The sequence below is a fragment of the Erpetoichthys calabaricus genome, chromosome 1, assembly GCF_900747795.2.
Source record: "Erpetoichthys calabaricus chromosome 1, fErpCal1.3, whole genome shotgun sequence".
Taxonomy (NCBI): Eukaryota; Metazoa; Chordata; class Cladistia; order Polypteriformes; family Polypteridae; genus Erpetoichthys; species Erpetoichthys calabaricus.
In genome coordinates, this window is record NC_041394.2 from 22,176,171 (window position 1) to 22,194,197 (window position 18,027).

At 41.3% G+C, this 18,027-nt stretch overlaps 2 protein-coding genes across 5 annotated transcripts in view; one reads left to right on the forward strand and one right to left on the reverse strand.

The window, feature by feature from the left end:
- The window catches only part of LOC114647552 (myotonin-protein kinase), a 437,098-nt gene that overhangs the window by 379,441 nt on the left and 39,630 nt on the right, over window positions 1-18,027 (reverse strand). The window lies entirely within an intron of this gene.
- Window positions 1-18,027, forward strand: part of itpkcb (inositol-trisphosphate 3-kinase Cb) — a 201,355-nt gene that overhangs the window by 147,542 nt on the left and 35,786 nt on the right. For all 3 annotated transcript variants that reach the window (XM_028796198.2, XM_028796202.2, XM_028796207.2), the window contains one exon: window positions 6,602-6,701. In XM_028796198.2, coding sequence (XP_028652031.1) covers window positions 6,602-6,701 — 100 coding nt within the window. The remainder of the gene's footprint in view (window positions 1-6,601; window positions 6,702-18,027) is intronic.

The window sequence follows — 18,027 nt, forward strand, 5'->3', positions numbered from 1 at the left end:
GGATTCCACAAGATGTTGGACTTATTCCTTTGAGATTCTGGTCCACGTTGACATGACTGCCCCACACAATTTGTGCAGGTTTTTTCAGATGCACATTTAGGCTGTGAATCTCCCTCTCTACCACATCCCAGAGGTGTTCTTCTGGATTCAGATCTGGTGACTGGAAAGAGCACTGAACTAATTGTCATGTTCATAAAGCCAGTTTGAGCTGACTTTTGCTTTGTGACATGGTGCATTATTATGATGGAAGAAGCCATTAGAAGATCATAGCCATCAAGGGTTGCACATGGCCTGCAGCAATACTCCGATAAGCTGTGGCATTCAAGTAGTGATTGATTGTGTTAATGGGCACAAAGTGTGCCAAGAAAACATTCCTTACAGCATTACATCACCACCACCAGTCTGGACAGTTGACTCAGGATAGGTTGGGTGCAGCGATTCATGCTATTGCCGAACTTTGTCCCTTCTATCTGTGTGCCTCTGCAAAAATCAAGATTCATCAGACTAGGCCGCATTTCTCCTGTCGTTAAGTATCCAGGTTTGGCCAGCCTGTGCCACCTGTAGCCTCAGCTTTCTGTTCTTGGCTGTTAAGACTGGAACCCGAAGTGGTCTTCTGCTGTTGTAGTCTATCTGCCCCAAGGTTCAACGTGTTGTGCATTCTGAGATGCTTCTCTGCTCTCCACACTTGTACAGAGCGGTTATCTGAGTTAGCATTTCTGTCTTCTCGAACCAGCCTGGTCATTCTCCTCTGACCTCTCGTATCACACTGGCGTTTTAATCCCCAGAACTGGTGCTCACTAGATGTTTTTTGTACCATTCATGAGTAAACTCTAGAGACTTGTGCATGAAAATCCCCAGAGAATCAGCAGTTACAGTCCACATGTCCCAGTCAAAATCACTAAGCTCACATTTTTTCCCCACTCTGGTGTCTGATGTGATTTTGAATTTAAGGTCCAGACCTTCATCTGCATTATCTTGCGCATTGTGCTACTGCCACATGATTGGCCGATTCAATAATTGAATGGATAAGCAGATGTACAACTCTTCCTCATAATTTTCTCAGTGATTGTGTAAAGCTTGCAGCTATAGGAAAGAGTTGTTGTTCGACCAAAAATTTAAAAGGGTAAGACATGTGACATAAGTTACTTTGCTCTGGTGTGATTCTTGGCTGTGGGTGTGTTACCTGTATCTCACCTCTTGGGATTTTCATTTAGTAAAATATCTCGAGTTTTATAGAGAATGGCGTAGAAGAAACAAAACAGTGTTGACAAAAGTGCTATGCAAAAAAGGTACATCTGAACACATGGTATGTAGGAGCAGATGGCCTACAGCAGTAGAAGACTCCCATTGAGGCTACAGTGGGAACATGATTACCAAAAGTGGACGTTTTAAAAATTGGAAAAATTTTGCATGGCCTGATTAATCTTGATTTCTTCTGCAATGGTAGGGTCAAAAGTTGACGTAAACAGCATGAGTACATGGATCCATCCTGACTTTTGTCAACAGCAGGCTGATGGTTCTAGTTTAATGGTATAGCAAATATGTCAGACATTATGCCTAGTAATACCATTTGATCATTATTTGAATGTCACAGAAATGTTGTTGTTAACCATGCATATTCCTTTATGGCCATAATATACTTTTTAAATGGGTAATATGCCAGGTGTCTATCATCTCAGGCGGCTTCCACAAACATGACAGTGGCCTCACTTTACACCAGTGGCCTGCACAGTCTCCAGGTCTCCATCCAATAGAGTGCCTTTAGGTTGAGGTGTTACAGGAGCAATGCACATAAAAGTGCGGCCAGAATATCTGCTATAGTGTCAACTTGGCACAACATGTCTAGATGATGTTTCCATCACCTTGTTGATTCTATGTTTTACACTATTCAGGCTCTTCTGGAACCTTTAATAGATAGCTGGGCATAATAAAGTGGCCATTTGAAGAGTTTTTGGGTGTGTGTTTATATAGAAGATAGGAAATCTGACAAAGGAATGGAGGCCAATCAGTGCATCAAGCCCTTTTTTTTTTTTTTTTAAGCTAATCCCTAATAACTAAACTGTCCCATATGAGTGTGGATTTCTGCTGACAAGCCTTAATTCTGAAAATTGTTGCAAGCAGAAATTAATTTCACAATGATTAAAATAACGGTAACTTCCATAAATCCATCAATCCATCTTAGCCATTCTTGTTGTTTTTAGTTGTGTGTTTTGGCTCACTGTCCCGTTGGAGGATCCATGACCTGCGACTAAGACAGGGTTTCCTGGCACTGGACAGTATATTTTGCTCCAGAATGTCTCAAACTCGTAGTTCCCTGCACAGATTCAAGGCACCCTGTGCAAGATGCAGCAAAGCAGCCCCAAAACATCACGAGCTTCCTCCATGTTTCACAGTAGCTATGGTGTTCTTTTCTTTGAAAGTTTCATTTTTTTCATCTGTGGGCATTGAGCTGATGGAACTTGCCAAAAAGCTCCAGTTCTGTCTCGTCTGTCGAAGAAACATTCTCCCAGAAGCATTGTGATTTGTCAATATGCATTTTAGAAGATTCCACTCTGGCTTTTTTATGTTTTTTCTTTAAACAGTGATCATCTTCCATTGATCCCACTGTCAGTCAAAAAGTGATGAATGGTACAATCAGATATTGATGGACCTTGACCTTGGAGTTCAGCTTGTATCTCTTTGGAAGTTGTTCTTGGCTTTTTAAAGTCTACCATTCCCACAGTCATTCTGCCCACTCTGGGTCGATTTTCCTGGATTGTTGGCTACAGTCTCATGGACCTTAAACGTTGTGGTAATAATCAAGCCTTGACACAATAAAGAGATTTGGGGCAGCCTCCCGTACAATTGACAAGTGGCTGCTGATTGCAAGTGTGATAAGTCAACCACTGAACAACAACAACATTTATTTATATAGCACATTTTCATACAAAAAATGTAGCTCAAAGTGCTTTACATAATGAAGGAAAGAGAAAAAAAGACAAAGTAAGAATTAAAATAAGACAACACTAATTAACATAGAATAAGAGTAAGGTTCGATAGCCAGAGAAGACAGAAAAAACAAAAAAACTCCAGACGGCTGGAGAAAAAAATTAAAATCTGCAGGGGTTCCAGACCATGAGACTGCCCAGCCCCCTCTAGACATCATAAAAGTTTGGGGCAGCCACCCGTATAATTGACAAGTGGCTGCTGATAGTAAGTGTGATAAGTCAACCACTGAACAACAACAACATTTATTTATATAGCACATTTTCATACAAAAAATGTAGCTCAAAGTGCTTTACATAATGAAGGAAAGAGAAAAAAAGACAAAGTAAGAATTAAAATAAGACAACACTAATTAACATAGAATAAGAGTAAGGTTCGATAGCCAGAGAAGACAGAAAAAACAAAAAAACTCCAGACGGCTGGAGAAAAAAATTAAAATCTGCAGGGGTTCCAGACCATGAGACTGCCCAGCCCCCTCTAGACATCATAAAAGTTTGGGGCAGCCACCCGTATAATTGACAAGTGGCTGCTGATAGTAAGTGTGATAAGTCGACCACTCTAGACATCATAAAGGTTTCGGGCAGCCACCCGTATATTATAACCCGGCTGCAAAACTTTAAATATTTGAACAAAGGTGTTTACAAGATCTAGTCCAAATCAGAACTGCCAGACTAGAGGTAAGCTGGCGGCTTTAAAGGCCCGTAGAGGTAGTGACGTCATCGGGGCTGGAACTGGAAGTGATGTCATTTCTGATGCTGGAAGTAGGTGGGATTTCCTGGGACTGACCTGCAAGGAACTGAGAAATATAGTCCGTACACCCTGCCGCCCCCTGGTCTGGTGTAATATTAGCATTACTCAAGCCTTTTAGCTGCCTCCTGTTCGCACGTGTGTGACACAAGAAAAAGGTTGATGCAAAATGTCTTTACAGACGAGTCCACAACAGAACTGAACGGGTTAGGAAATATGTTGGATATATAGTTGAAAAGCAGAAAGTGGAGGGATCTTGGGACTGGAACTGGAAATGAGGTCATCGGGCTATGACTTCTTGGGATGTGGAAATTATGTGATTAGTAAGTAGGCTCTTCTGTTGGTCTGGAAGTGATGTCTTCTGGGGCGGAGCCGGAAGTGACGCCGTCCTGAGAGCCAGGCAGAATTTCCCGCATTTGGTCTGCGGGGAGATGAGAAAGAGGATTAGTGCGCTCTTCCACTCCCTGGTCTGACTGGGAATTACCTTCTTCTGAACCCTTTAGCTACCTCCCATGCGCACGTGTTTGACAACATCCTAATAAAATTTGTACCTGTTGTCCCAGGAACATCAGTCTACTTGAAGATTGTCTTCTAGCCTTTGCCTTAAACATGATTCTCTGTCATTTTCTTTCTGATCTCCACAGACAACGTTCTTCTTTGCTTTATCTGGTCCATATTCAGTGTGGGACACCAAACAGCTGAGTGACGACTTTTCTCCATTTAAATCGGCTGCATGACTGATTGTACGATTGGAGACATGTGTGATACAAATTGAAGAAAAAAGTTAGTTTGAAAACTCACTCAAATCCAATTATTTATCTTTTCTAGAGCTACCAACAAATGTGCATGGGCCATCTTTGAATATCCATCTTACTAACCGAAAGTTGTAAACCGGATATGGACGCAGGGCGCTGGGCACATCGAGGCGCACGCGCACTGCTGCCCGCCACAGAGCAAAAAAAGAAACGAGAAGATTCATTACGTATTGTATTACAGTACGGAACCCCCAGAGGTCCACACTGCGCACTAACGCACTGCAACGCAGGGCGCTGGGCTCAGGGTTCACTGGATGTACGGAATCCCCACAGGTCCATGCTGTGACAATGCGCTTGCGAAAGGAGTCACGGCTCAAATCAACTGTGACAACGCGCGCGCCTACAACGCGCTTGCGAAAGGAGTCACGGCTCAAACCAAAGAAAACACAGAAACAAGACTACGACCTGTGAACTACACCTGGGGTAAAGCGTGCACGCCAGGTTGTACAGCCACCCGGACGCGACCGCCCACACCACCGCATATACCTTCCATGATATGTCTTCACGCAGTGGCTTCCCACCGAGGCACATATTGTGCTGTAGCGCTCGCCCCACAGTCAGACGCAGCGGCGTCCCAGAGTCAGTAGGTGGCCCCCAAACAACACAACCTGTTCAAGCAGTCGGTGTCAGCGAAGGCAACAGACTCACGTCTCCACAAAACGAAACCGCTTTAGTACAGATATGCTTATTGGATTAAATGGCATTTCCCCAGACGCACCCGCCCTCCATGATATGTCATCCATCCACATATCGGACGGAACAGAAACTGATTGCCATTCTAGGATTTCCGATTCGCTGGCGAATCGTAGGGTTACTTGTCTTTATAGAATGAGCAACACCTGATCTCTTTTCATAGCTGTTTTGCTTTACTTGATGACATATCAAAGACTTGCAGGTACTCAGGGGACAATTGCTTTACATCTAATCCCTTCAGGAGGCATACAGTGCCTTTTCATTGAGCTGTAAGGGTACCAACACGTTTGTCCACGTCTGTACCGGGGATAAAGGGATTGAAAAGAGCTGGCAGTACAGCCACTTAAACACCAGGAGAAAATGCACACACCACACAGGCTGTGATGTTGCCAGGGGTTGAATTGGACTCCTTCAACCCAGTGTCAAACTTTTTGAAACAAAGTACAGTGGAACCTCTGTTCACGACCATAATTCGTTCCAAAACTCTGGTCGTAAACCAATTTGGTCGTGAACCGAAGCAACTTCCCCCATAGGATTGTATGTAAATACAATTAATCCGTTCCAGACCATACGAACCGTATGTAAATATATATATATATATTTTAAGTTTTTAAGCACAAATATAGTTAATCATACCATAGAATGCACAGCGTAATAGTAAACTAAATGTAAAAACATTGAATAACACTGAGAAAACCTTGGAACAACAGAGAACACTAACACTGCAATAGTTCGCGCTATAGCGCTACCAACCACTGGCTAAAAACCTTTTTTTTATTTTTAATGAGTTTTAAGCACAGGGAAAAAAATGAACATTTGAAAAAATCTGTAATTTAATAAACCACAAAGAAAAGTAACATTGCAACAATGCACGCTACGAACCGATCACTGTAAACAGAAATGAAAACAAATCAAGCCCAGTGCATTCTTTAACTGCCTTCCTACCTTATGCATCCAGCTCTCTCTCTCTCGCGCTGCCTGTTTGTGTGCGTCTGTCTCTCTCGCGGTGTGTGTGTGTGTGTCTCTGTCTCTCTTTTGTGTGTGTGTCGCGCTCTCTCGCTCTTGCTCGCTGCACAGCGAGAGACTGAACATGTACAAACCGAAAGGGAAACTGGCTTGTTCATATACCGAGTGTGTGGTCGTGAACCGAGGCAAAAGTTTGGCAAACTCGTAAACCGATTTGTACGTGTATCGATACGTTTGTGAACCGAGGTTCCACTGTAATTCCTTTTAATTTTTTTAAGTTATTGATTCTTTTTTTAATAATCAAGAGTTGTTTCTTTACTTAATTTTAATCTCTGTTTTTGTTTAGTATGCTAGGAATATATGGGAATTATTTTTCTTGTTTTCTTTCTTTCTAGAACAAATCGTGGAAGAAGCTGAAGACCATGGTGCAGTGGTCACCCTTTGTTGTCTCCTACAAAAAGCGGTATCCCTGGGTGCAACTTGCAGGCCACGCAGGTAAGCTGAGTGGGTTCCAGGCAGGGGAGGTGTGAAGTTCATATAGAACAAAGTCAATCACCAGACCACATGAGAACTAAGAATGCCCAAGACATATGGAGTGGCAACCATCCTTTAAGTTAAGAGACTTGTCACCACAGTTTTCAGTGATATTAGTCAACTGACATGTGGGTCTCCTGGAAGACCAGCACTCATAAATGGGACAAACCATTTGGGCTCCTCAGAATTAAAATTGTACCCAGAAGACATTGAGAGCAGAGTTGTGAAAAAGGAAAATCCTGCTGAATGCGCCAGACTGCCTCATTGACAATTTTGGATTGAGAAATTGATATATTTGGCAAATTTTAATGCTTTTTACATTTTGGGACCCCACTACCCTTTTGCTCAGTTATTAAAATGCTGGAAGTTATTTTTTAAAAAGTGCAAAATGTACTTCACTTTAGAACACAATTTCATGTGGCAAATCTATAAGCTGTATACAGAGTTGGACAAATCTGTAGTTTGGATGCTCAGGATTACCAGTTTATTAATTCCGAACAACCATACTACAGACTCATAAAGTCTAGTAGACTACCAGATGTTTCGAATCTTTGGTCCATGCAATTTTTTCGTAATCAAAAACAAATTACTAAAAACAAAGGACCCAGTTCTTGAAGCATGATCTTGTGCATTACTTTTAGAGAGTGCTGCTTATAGCGCGCCAAACCTCCTGGTTTATAGTTGTCGTGTGAAGCCAGCATGTAGACTGCAACGCAATATGTGCACACTGTCAGAGACCAAAATGTATTTCTACTTGTGGTGACCCATTCGATTGGCAAATTCATATGTTCCTAGTCAGTAGGTGGCCATGTTTGACCAGTATCACATATCACTTTCACAGCGGGGAAAGCGAGACTCTTCTGATGGAAGAAGAGTTGTGCCAGTTCTTATTTGCTTTAAGTGCCCAAGAAAAAAGAAGGTGGCATGTCAGACCGTCAATCAAACACAGCAAAGGGGAGGGCAAGTATAATATTCTCGCAAGTGGGGTACCCACATGATGATCAGATGCACTTCAGATATTCTTCCTCGCACCTTGGTGATCTGATGCATGATATTCAGCACTTCGTTCATCATTCTGGCACCCACCTAACCAGCCCGTCCTCAAAATTCACCATCCTGGATACGTGGCACCATGTGTGTATTGCTGCGTAGTTAGAAAAAGAAAAAATCGGTGCAAGTACTCTGCGACAACCCAACTCTTGTTGCCTCCTCTGACATCATTTCTGTTCTGTGGCCCTCGCAACCAGTGTGAGCGCATCAGGTACCTACCACGCTCTCATTCACTTGTGTCAATATAACAAAACTGTGTAGCAAGTGTATAGAGAAGGGGTGTGGAACTCCGGTCCTTGGGGGCCGCAGTGGCTGCAGGTTTTCATTGTAACTATCTTCTTAATTAGTGACCAGTTTTTCCTGCTAATTAACTTCTTTTGCCTTAGGGCACATTTATACTTCACGCTCAGAACGCATAAGCGCACGCATCATGGCTGCCACGTGTTGTCCTCTGAGCACGTCCTCAGAAATTAACGTGACGCATGCGTGAGTTGCAGTACCAGCAAAAAGTTGGGGGGCGCAGTGTGATAAAAGTCAGAACGTGGCGTCTGAGTCTCCTTTTACTATCATGTGACAGCAAGCTGCTTTGGAGATTCTATAGGAACAATGTGCCTGCTTCGATGTCTGATGAATGGTTTGATGTGAAGCAAAATGCAGAGATACAAATGTATTCGTGGTGCTTTTATATTCAAGTGTCGTATATTCCCCATCGTAATGACATGACACATTTTAAAGGTCTCGCGTACCATGTTCTGTGCCATCTTTTTTTTTTTTTTTTGCAACTTCACAGCATCAGAATGTACGCCGGCGTATTTGAGCCATAGAGAAAAAAAATACGGACATAGTGAAAAGGTGTATTTTGTGAATAAAGTGGACATTTCGGCTTTAATCTCGAAATGTCCACTTTAACCTTGTAGTTTACTTTATCATTAAAGTAGACTGTCGTAAACGTCATCTTAAAACCGACCCAGTTGTTAATCGCTACGTGCTTCTGGGGCTTCCTTATGAACTGACAGCAGCAATCGCCACACAGAACACATTACATTTATGATCTTCCAACTCTCTGCACATCCTTAGATTTATACTTGATATCACTTTCATGATGAAATGCATTAAACTATGTGTGTTGCATTTTACAGATAAGTCGTTAACTTCATTTAAATAATGAATACTAATAATAATTACACATATTAGGTGGCATGGTAGCGCTGCTGTCTCGCAGGGAGTCACGTCACTGGTGTTTCCTGCCTGGAGTTTGCATGTTTTCCTGGTGGGTTTCCTTCCAAAGACAAGAAGGTTTGACGCTAGTGTGTGTATGTGTGTGTGTGCTTGTGTTCACCTTGCAATGAACCGATGCCCCGTATGGGGATTTTGTTTCTTTCTTGCGCCCGATGCTTGTTGGAATGAGCACATCCCCGGATTGATGGATGGTAATCATTAAACATCCTTTTCAGAGATACTGTAGCAAGGTGTCCTCTGAATTTAATGGATGTTTCGGGCAATTTACAGCACAGCGAAGCCAAACGTTTTCTCACCGTGATGATATCTCGCACTGCCACCTGTTGGAATCTCCCAGATTAATGTAAAGTACGCACGCAAATATAAACAGTACAACACTTGCGTAGCAGTAGCGTCCACTGGAGCATGCATTGCGTCGCGTGAAGTATAAACCTGGCCTTATTTTTAATTAACTTGACTCAGCCAAACAATAATGAGACACAAAACAAGCTGCCACATGACCAGCAACCTGTGCCCACCACACAATATCTGGAAAAAAAAGAAGGTGAAGGTCTCAGTAAGGCTGATCTCTTAGGTCAACAAAACATTTTGAAGGTCTTAGAAAAAACAGTTTTGGAAATGTCTGATGTGGCAGAATGAGAGCAGTAAGAAGCTGTGGAATTAAATAACGAGTTTAATTAACAACAAGAACTGGCTTCTCATTAAAAAAAGTGGTTGGTGTTTGAAGCCCCAATTCAGCTGATTGTCTGTCAACTCATTTCATGTCTCATTTATTTGGCTGCAATTTAATGAAGAAAGAAATCAATTCAGAGCACTGAATCCTTACAAACAAGGCTATTAAAATGAAGGAAACAGAAGTTAATTGGCAGTGAAACCTGGTCACTGATTAGGAAAAGATTTAGAATGAAAACCTGCAGCCACTGCGGCCCTCCAGGCCCGGAGTTTGACACTCCTGCTGTACAGCAAGCAATTGTGTTGACTGTAAAGCTGTTGGGGCAATGAGAGCAAGAATGCCAAATGTTAATTGTATCCCATCATTTTTTTACCATAATGTAATACAAACTTGTATTAATAGTTGGGATATTAGAAGGAGTACCCAGACTTCCAAGTTTGCAAAGCTGGTATTCCAGCATTCTACTATATGCACAGTGAATTTGTCCACTCCGATATACCATGACTGTCAAAAAAATAACTTTCTCTTGTAAAATACCAAACATATCCTTTAATATGCAGCTGCAACCCTCAAAAATATGTGATCAAATTTGTTTTGATAAATATTTCACAATTCAGAGTATTAATTGGGGTAAATATTTGTTCCTGCTTTTATTTGTCAGTTGGAGAGAAGGAGAAATTGAGATTCGGTATTTTTTCAGAACCACAGCACATAGTTTTCCACATATTGTGTCCCTGTGCCAGTAGGACATCTACTCCAGAAGTATTTTTTTTTTTTTATAATCAAAAAAGGACGAGACGAATGTGGGTGTCTGTGTTCTCTGCAGTAGGGTTGGCTCCTGCCTATCACAAGGTTTTCATTTTGGTTTCTAGATGTACACGCCTGGTTTAAACAGTTTCTTTTAACGTACCCAGTTGTTTGATGCAGTGCAGAGTAGGGTGCCTGGAAGAGATGGCAGAGCACCTTCATGCTAACGTGCTCCCAGTGGTTTTGTGCATGCTGAGGTTTGGACGGCTGTCGAGCTTCGTGCGTGCACAAGTATGAAAGAAGCCATTGCTGATGAGTTGCCATGTACTGTACCTGCAGGGGGAAAGAGAAATTCAGTTGCCGACAGAGAAAGAGTGAAGCTCTGAGTTACCTGTGGGCCCAGAGAGTAAGTACTAAAAAATAAAGAAAAAAAAGGTTACCCGTACGAAGTTGAGGAAGGTGCCTGGATGATAAATTGACAGACTGCTGTCACTGTCCTGCTCCACTGACAGACTGAGGAGATCGTTCCTCCCCCAAACTACGCGACTCTTCAGTTTCACCCGGGGGGTAAACGTTAACATTATTCAAAGTTATTGTCTGTTTTTACCTGCATTGTTATTACTCTTTAATATTGTTTTTTGTATCAGTATGCTGCTGCTGGAGTATGTGAATTTCCCCTTGGGATTAATAAAGTATCTATCTATCTATCTATCTCTGGATGGCAGGGCTCCTTGAGCATGTAGGCATATCTCCTGGAGGGCCGCAGTGGCTGTAGGCTTTTGTTGTAACCTGGTTGCTTAATTAGAAAGCAATTCTTCCCAATAATTTAATGTAATGGCTTGTTCGTGCTTTAACTCTGCTATGTCAGGTAATTCTCCTATCCTGGATTTTCTTCCCCTTTCTAAGGATATCTTCCAAATGATTTGAAGGCTAAAATGGATGAGTAATTCTCAGTCCTTCACTTTTTTTCTCTTCACTTTCCTTCCAAGTGTTTAATTAAACCACACAGTGAACATAAATGCACACAGGGGTAAATGGTAACAAGCTAAATGGAGAAATACTGGTCTCTTCTGTCATTTGCATGTTATTGCTAATTAGAAGCAATTAAAAACCAAGAATATGTCTGTTTAAGACTAAAATAAGCAATAAGTGTTCAAAATCTGAACTAGCGAGACAACGAAAATGAAGCAGAAGTGTTACTTGAGCGATAAGTGCTTCTTATTAAGCAATTGGGTTGGAGCAAAAACCTGCAGCCACTGTGGCCCTCCAGGACCGTGATTGAGGACCCCTGCCTAAAATGTTAGCAGTCCCATTTGCAGGGATTGATGGAAACTCCGCTTGGATCAGTAGCAGAAATCCCACAGATGTCTGAAAAGGTGTAACAGATACTAGAATGGGTCGTCTTCTTCATCTTCCAAAGGTGCTTTTCCATCTGTACAGCAGTGTCCCCCTGAATAGTTGAAGTGGTAGGGGTGCCATGAAGCTGCTGTGTGGGTTTGTCAGTGCGTACGAGGGCGCCTTCTGATTTACCTGATGAGAGAAGTTTGTGCAGCGCTGGGAGTCGAGGAGACCTCCAGTTTACCTGCGAAGTGAAGGTGTGATGTGCTCTACAGAAAAATGGATTCATTAGAAGTAGAAGCAATTTCTGTTACAGCAATTTTGAGTCAATCCTCAAAAAAGAAAAAAAAGAACACACTGAATTTTGTTGCAGCTGGTTATTCCTACGTAAGATCTGATGATAATGTTTCTTGACAGAAATCTCATACAGTGGATGGTTCTCTTGTTACAGCTTGACAAATTTTTCTCCTTCTGATGTGGCCAAAATTTTTTCACAGTCCTGTTGCAAAAGATTAAACACTGAGTCACTTCCTGATTGATTAATGGGAATTAAAACAATAAATTGGCTCATGGGGCATATAACAACTGAGGATCTGAAGCTAAAATTGCCAAAAAACACCAGGAGCCTGTAAGCCATTCGGATTGAGTCACAATACATTTTTTTAAGCCATGTTCTTCTTTGTCATCTTCTTTTTCCTTAGCTATTCCCATTTTTATATGGGGTCGGTAATCTTAGCTTGACTTCTCAAGTGCTAATTATGTGTAGGTTTCAGCATGATTTTTATGACTGGAGGCCTTATGACTATCCCAGTTTTGTGCCATTGTCAAAAGCCACTTGGGATCTGATGACACTGGCTGAATTTGCATAAGCCCTCTGACATGTTTTGAAGCTTTCCGGATAATCCATAGGTGCTTTTCGGGGAACTGGAGGATCCCTTTACGGATCAGATGATGTTAGACATCATAGGGTTATCTGTCTCTCCATTTAATCACTAAAGTCTATTTATGTGGATCTGCTCATCAGAGGTCCATAGTTTGATGGACTCTTGGCTCTGGCTGTTACCCTGCTGTCTGCAAAGCAGCTTGTTGTGCCTTGTGACACAGGTTGACACTGTAGACTTACTGTCATTGGAACACTTGGCTCAAATACCCAAGATTCGTAGTTAGTTTGGAATGAAGCAGAGCCAGTTTGATGTCAGGTTGTGGCATTCGTTTTAGTTTGACCCTCATTTAAAAATGCGTATCTTAGAAATTCCATAGAATTAATGGACATCCATCTCTGACATTAACTCCTTCAGCTGAGTGCCATTAGTCATTACTATAATTGATTTTGTTCATTTTGTTGGCTACATGCATTACTTTATTATAAAGTACTTTATAGTAAGTGGAGTAAACTCCACTTCTTTCTGTTTTTACATACCAATTTTGCAGGAAATTTGAGAATCTAGATTATACAGTATGGAGACAGAGGACAGGGGTCAGGTGGAGAACTTTGTTTCTTGGTGTAGAGAGAATTGTCTGCATCTTAATATCAAGGAAACTAAGGAACGGCTTATTGACTTTTACCACACCAAATAGCCTCTGTGTCTGGTCAGTAATCAGGGAGTGGATGTAGAGGTGGTCTGATGCCTGGACAAACTGGTGAGGAAGGCAGGCTCTATTGTAGGCATGGAGCTGGACAGTTTGACATCTGTGGCAGAGCGATGGGCACTGAGCAGGCATCTGTCAATCATGGAGAATCCACTGCATCCACTAAACAGTATCATCTCCAGACAGAGGAGAAGCTTCAGTGACAGACTGCTGTCAATGTCCTGCTCCACTGACAGACTGAGGAGATTGTTCCTCCCCAACACTATGCAACTCTTCAATTCCACTGGGTGGGAAACGTTAACATTATTCAAAGTTATTGACTGTTATACCTGCCTCGCACTCTCCACCTTGCATTTTTTAACTTGCACTGCATCTTTATCAGTCTTTAATTAATATTGTTTTCATCAGTATGCTGCTGCTGGAGTATGTGAATTTCCCCTTGGGGATTAATAAAGTATCTATCAATCTCTTACAAGTACTTTGGGGGTCCACATTAATAACAGGTTCGACTGGTTTCAGAAGACAGAGGAGGTATATAAGAAAGGGGGTGGGGGGGCACAGTAGTGACATCTTTCACATATTCTACATCTCAGTGGTGGTCTGTGTAATTTTCTACTCTGTGGTGTGCTAGGCTGGTAACATCACTTCAAGAGCGGCCCACCAAATCAACAAGCTATTTAAGTGGGCAGGCTCAGTTATGGGACACACTCTGGACCCTCTGGATGTAGCAAAGGAGAGAATTAAAACAAAACTGAGTGCCATTGTGAACAATGCTGCACATCCTCTCTCTAACATACCAAAACTGAGGACATTCTGTCAATGAATTATTCAGCAGAAGTGTGTCAAGAAACATAACTGGGGCCCTTTATACCAACAGAAATACACCTGTATAGCGCCTTACTGGGACTATGAAGTCAGAAATTTTCCTTTCTTTTTAATTTTTTTCCCCTTTTAGTCATTCCACTGTGTGTTGAGATCATAGTGTGTGTGTGTGTGTATATATATTTATCTGTCTGTCTATTTATGTATTGAAAGAGGATCTGTTAAAAGCCAAATTTCAAACCCCCCGAGGAGAAATAAAGGAGCTTCTGTCCAAAGAGCATTTGCATTGTGAATGTGGAAAGTGTCTAAAACTACATGATGTCATATTGTTACCTCTCTTACATTAAATTATTTCAATTAAGTTATTTATTTAGTTACTATTTATTATTATCACGTGTGTAAAATTCTATTAATGGTTTTTGATATTTATGAAGCCCTATATTATTATTGTTACTCTTTTATTCTTCAAGGCACAGTCATTGGAGCTGAATAACTAAGCATTACACTCCATATTGTACTGTATGTGTAATTTGTGTGTGACAAATAAAATTTGATTTGAGTAGGTAGAAAGCCCATTTATATACATGCAAGACCATGTATGGAGTTCTCCCTTACCTAAAGGCTCAAAGACCACTAAACTGTGCAAAAAAAGAGTGTAATGTCATCATCGTCCGACGTGAATCTGAAAACAAGAATGAAGCTTTTGTCTCCAGAGATTGTGCTACCGAGCTTAGCAATGTACGTTCAGATCATCAACATAAATGTCCTGAATTCTGAAAAAGCTGATTTCACTTGAGAGAAGGAAAATGTGATCACCTGAGCACTCACCTTGTGATGTGCAATAGACATGCGCAGACTACTAATTCCTTAACTGTAACCTGGTTAAGGGTTTACATGGCCAGGTAAGAAGGTTACAAATGGAGAACTCTACGTCTGTTAATGTGGCTTCTCAGAGACATTTCTGAAACTGGGTTTCTGTGAATTACTGGGTTATTAAAGTGCATGTACACTAACTGTTGGTGTTGAATAAGTACAATGTTAAACAACTGGTGACACCCTGTTTAATGGCAAGGTTGGTAGCAGACCACACAGTGGGTGTGTTGTAGTGTAGGACCAACCAGGATCAGATTTGTGAGAAGTCAGACATGGAGACACAGACACCAAAATGGTGGTATTTCCAAAACAAAAGTGGGTTTTATTTACAGGTGCAACAAAATGACAAAAAATAATACCCAATCTAAAATAGTAATATATAAAGTGACATTTCAAGTCCCCAAAAATGAAAAATAAAGACAAATATGTATATACACAAAAATGGTAGTCTTCCGAATTGAAGAAAAGGTGTTCAGGAAGAAACTACATACACAACAGTCCAAAGAATGCCAAAAATATTTACAAGGGAAAAAAAACAAAACAGTGTATATACAAGGAAAAACAAAGTGCACCATAAACCCAAAATCAAACTATGAGTAGGAGATGTTTATAAACAAGAAAATATTTACAAAAAAAAGGCACAATCCGCTGTTTGGTATACTAACCGAATAAGTTATACCGGCACACTATCCACACCAGATTGAGCCAAAAGACAACCCTTTTCAGGCCAAAAGTGCCTCTTACAGTCGGAAAACTAATCTGTAGCCAGTCCCGCGACACGTTGCTCCCTTTCACCAATCGCGACTGACGCAGGTGCTTTGTGCTCAGGTGCTCCTCGCAACCTTTGCAATGCGTGTAATAAATAGGGCTAGCGGCCTCGCGTGTGCGCGCTTGAGCGAGCACGAACTGGAGCGCCTGCCGACACGCCCCCTCGGAAGAACAGATATGCACTACAAAAGAACGTTTCTTTTTTCTTGGGAATTCCCTCCTAACACTAATGTAAGCATGCACGTTCTTAACTAAAACGCATCGCACCTTTCTTTGCCAACGGCAAGGCTAAAGAGCCGCTCGCCTTTATGGCGGGGTATGCGCAGCAGGCTTGACCTGGAGGCCCGCTCGACCCGTCGCCGTCTTCCCGCTGCGTGAACCCGCCGAAGACAAAGTTAAAATAACAGCGAAAGCACACCTGCACTTAACGACTTAAACAGGTAGGTGCTTTATCTTTTCATTTTACGACACAAGTCAACTTTAGCCTATTATTAGGAATTTTTCTTTACTTGAAAGTGATAATGCCTGGTAGTCGGATTACCACACAACCCTTTTAAAGGGCCAGTTTTTGCCGCCTTATAAAAGTTTTGTAAAATGTTGTATGTAATTCTGACCCAAAGCAAACCATCAGATTTTTATAGTTTAGAAGAAGTAGCTAAGCTCTTTTACATCATCAGTGATGTCTCAAATTCACCTAAAACAATACTGAAAACACCTATAACACATTATTGTTAAAAAATAAATAAAACAAAACAATACTGAAAATACCTATAACACATTATTGTTAAAAAATAAATAAGTAAAACAATACTGAAAATACCTATAACACATTATTGTTAAGAAATAAATAAAACAATACTGAAAATACCTGTAACACATTATTTCCATCCATTTTCCAACTTGCTGAATCCGAACACAGGGTCACGGGGGTCTGCTGGAGCCAATCCCAGCCAACACAGGGCACAAGGCAGGAACCAATCCCGGGCAGGGTGCCAACCCACCGCAGGACACACACACCAAGCATACACTAGGGCCAATTTAGAATCGCCAATCCACCTAACCTGCATGTCTTTGGACTGTGGGAGGAAACCCACACAGACACGGGGAGAACATGCAAACTCCACGCAGGGAGGACCCGGGAAGCGAACCCAGGTCCTCAGGTCTCCCAACTGCGAGGCAGCAGCGCTACCCACTGCGCCACTGTGCCGCCGTATAACACATTATTGTTAAAAATAAATAAAAAAAACGAAACAATACTGAAAATACCTATAACACATCCATCCATCCATCCATTTTCCAACCCGCTGAATCCGAACACAGGGTCACGGGGGTCAGCTGGAGCCAATCCCAGCCAACACAGGGCACAAGGCAGGGAACCAATCCTGGGCAGGGTGCCAGCCCACCGCAGGACACACACAAACACACCCACACACCAAGCACACACTAGGGCCAATTTAGAATCGCCAATCCACCTAACCAGCATGTCTTTGGACTGTGGGAGGAAACTGGAGCGCCCGGAGGAAACCCACGCAGACACGGGGAGAACATGCAAACTCCACGCAGGGTGGACCCGGGAAGCGAACCCGGGTCTCCTAACTGCGAGGCAGCAGTGCTACCACTGTGCCACCGTGCTGCCCCACCTATAACACATTATTGTTAAAAATAAATAAATAAAACAATACAGAAAATACCTATAACACATTATTGTTAAAAATAAATAAAACAAAACAATACTGAAAATACCTATAACACATTATTGTTAAAAAATAAATAAAACAAAACAATACTGAAAATACCTATAACACATTATTGTTAAAAAATAAATAAAACAAAACAATACTGAAAATACCTATAACACATTATTGTTAAAAAATAAATAAAACAAAACAATACTGAAAATACCTATAACACATTATTGTTAAAAAATAAATAAAACAAAACAATACTGAAAATACCTATAACACATTATTGTTAAAAATAAATAAAAAAACGAAACAATACTGAAAATACCTATAACACATTATTGTTAAAAAAAAAAAAAAAAAAAAAAAAGTTAAACTACTTTTTTTTCTGAATCTTAGGAGGAATTTTATACACATTGGCTGGGCAGCTTCCTCACATTCAGGTAAAGAGCTGTCCTTTAGTTTAAACCTCATGACTGGCTTTATGGTGATGACTGTAAATGTG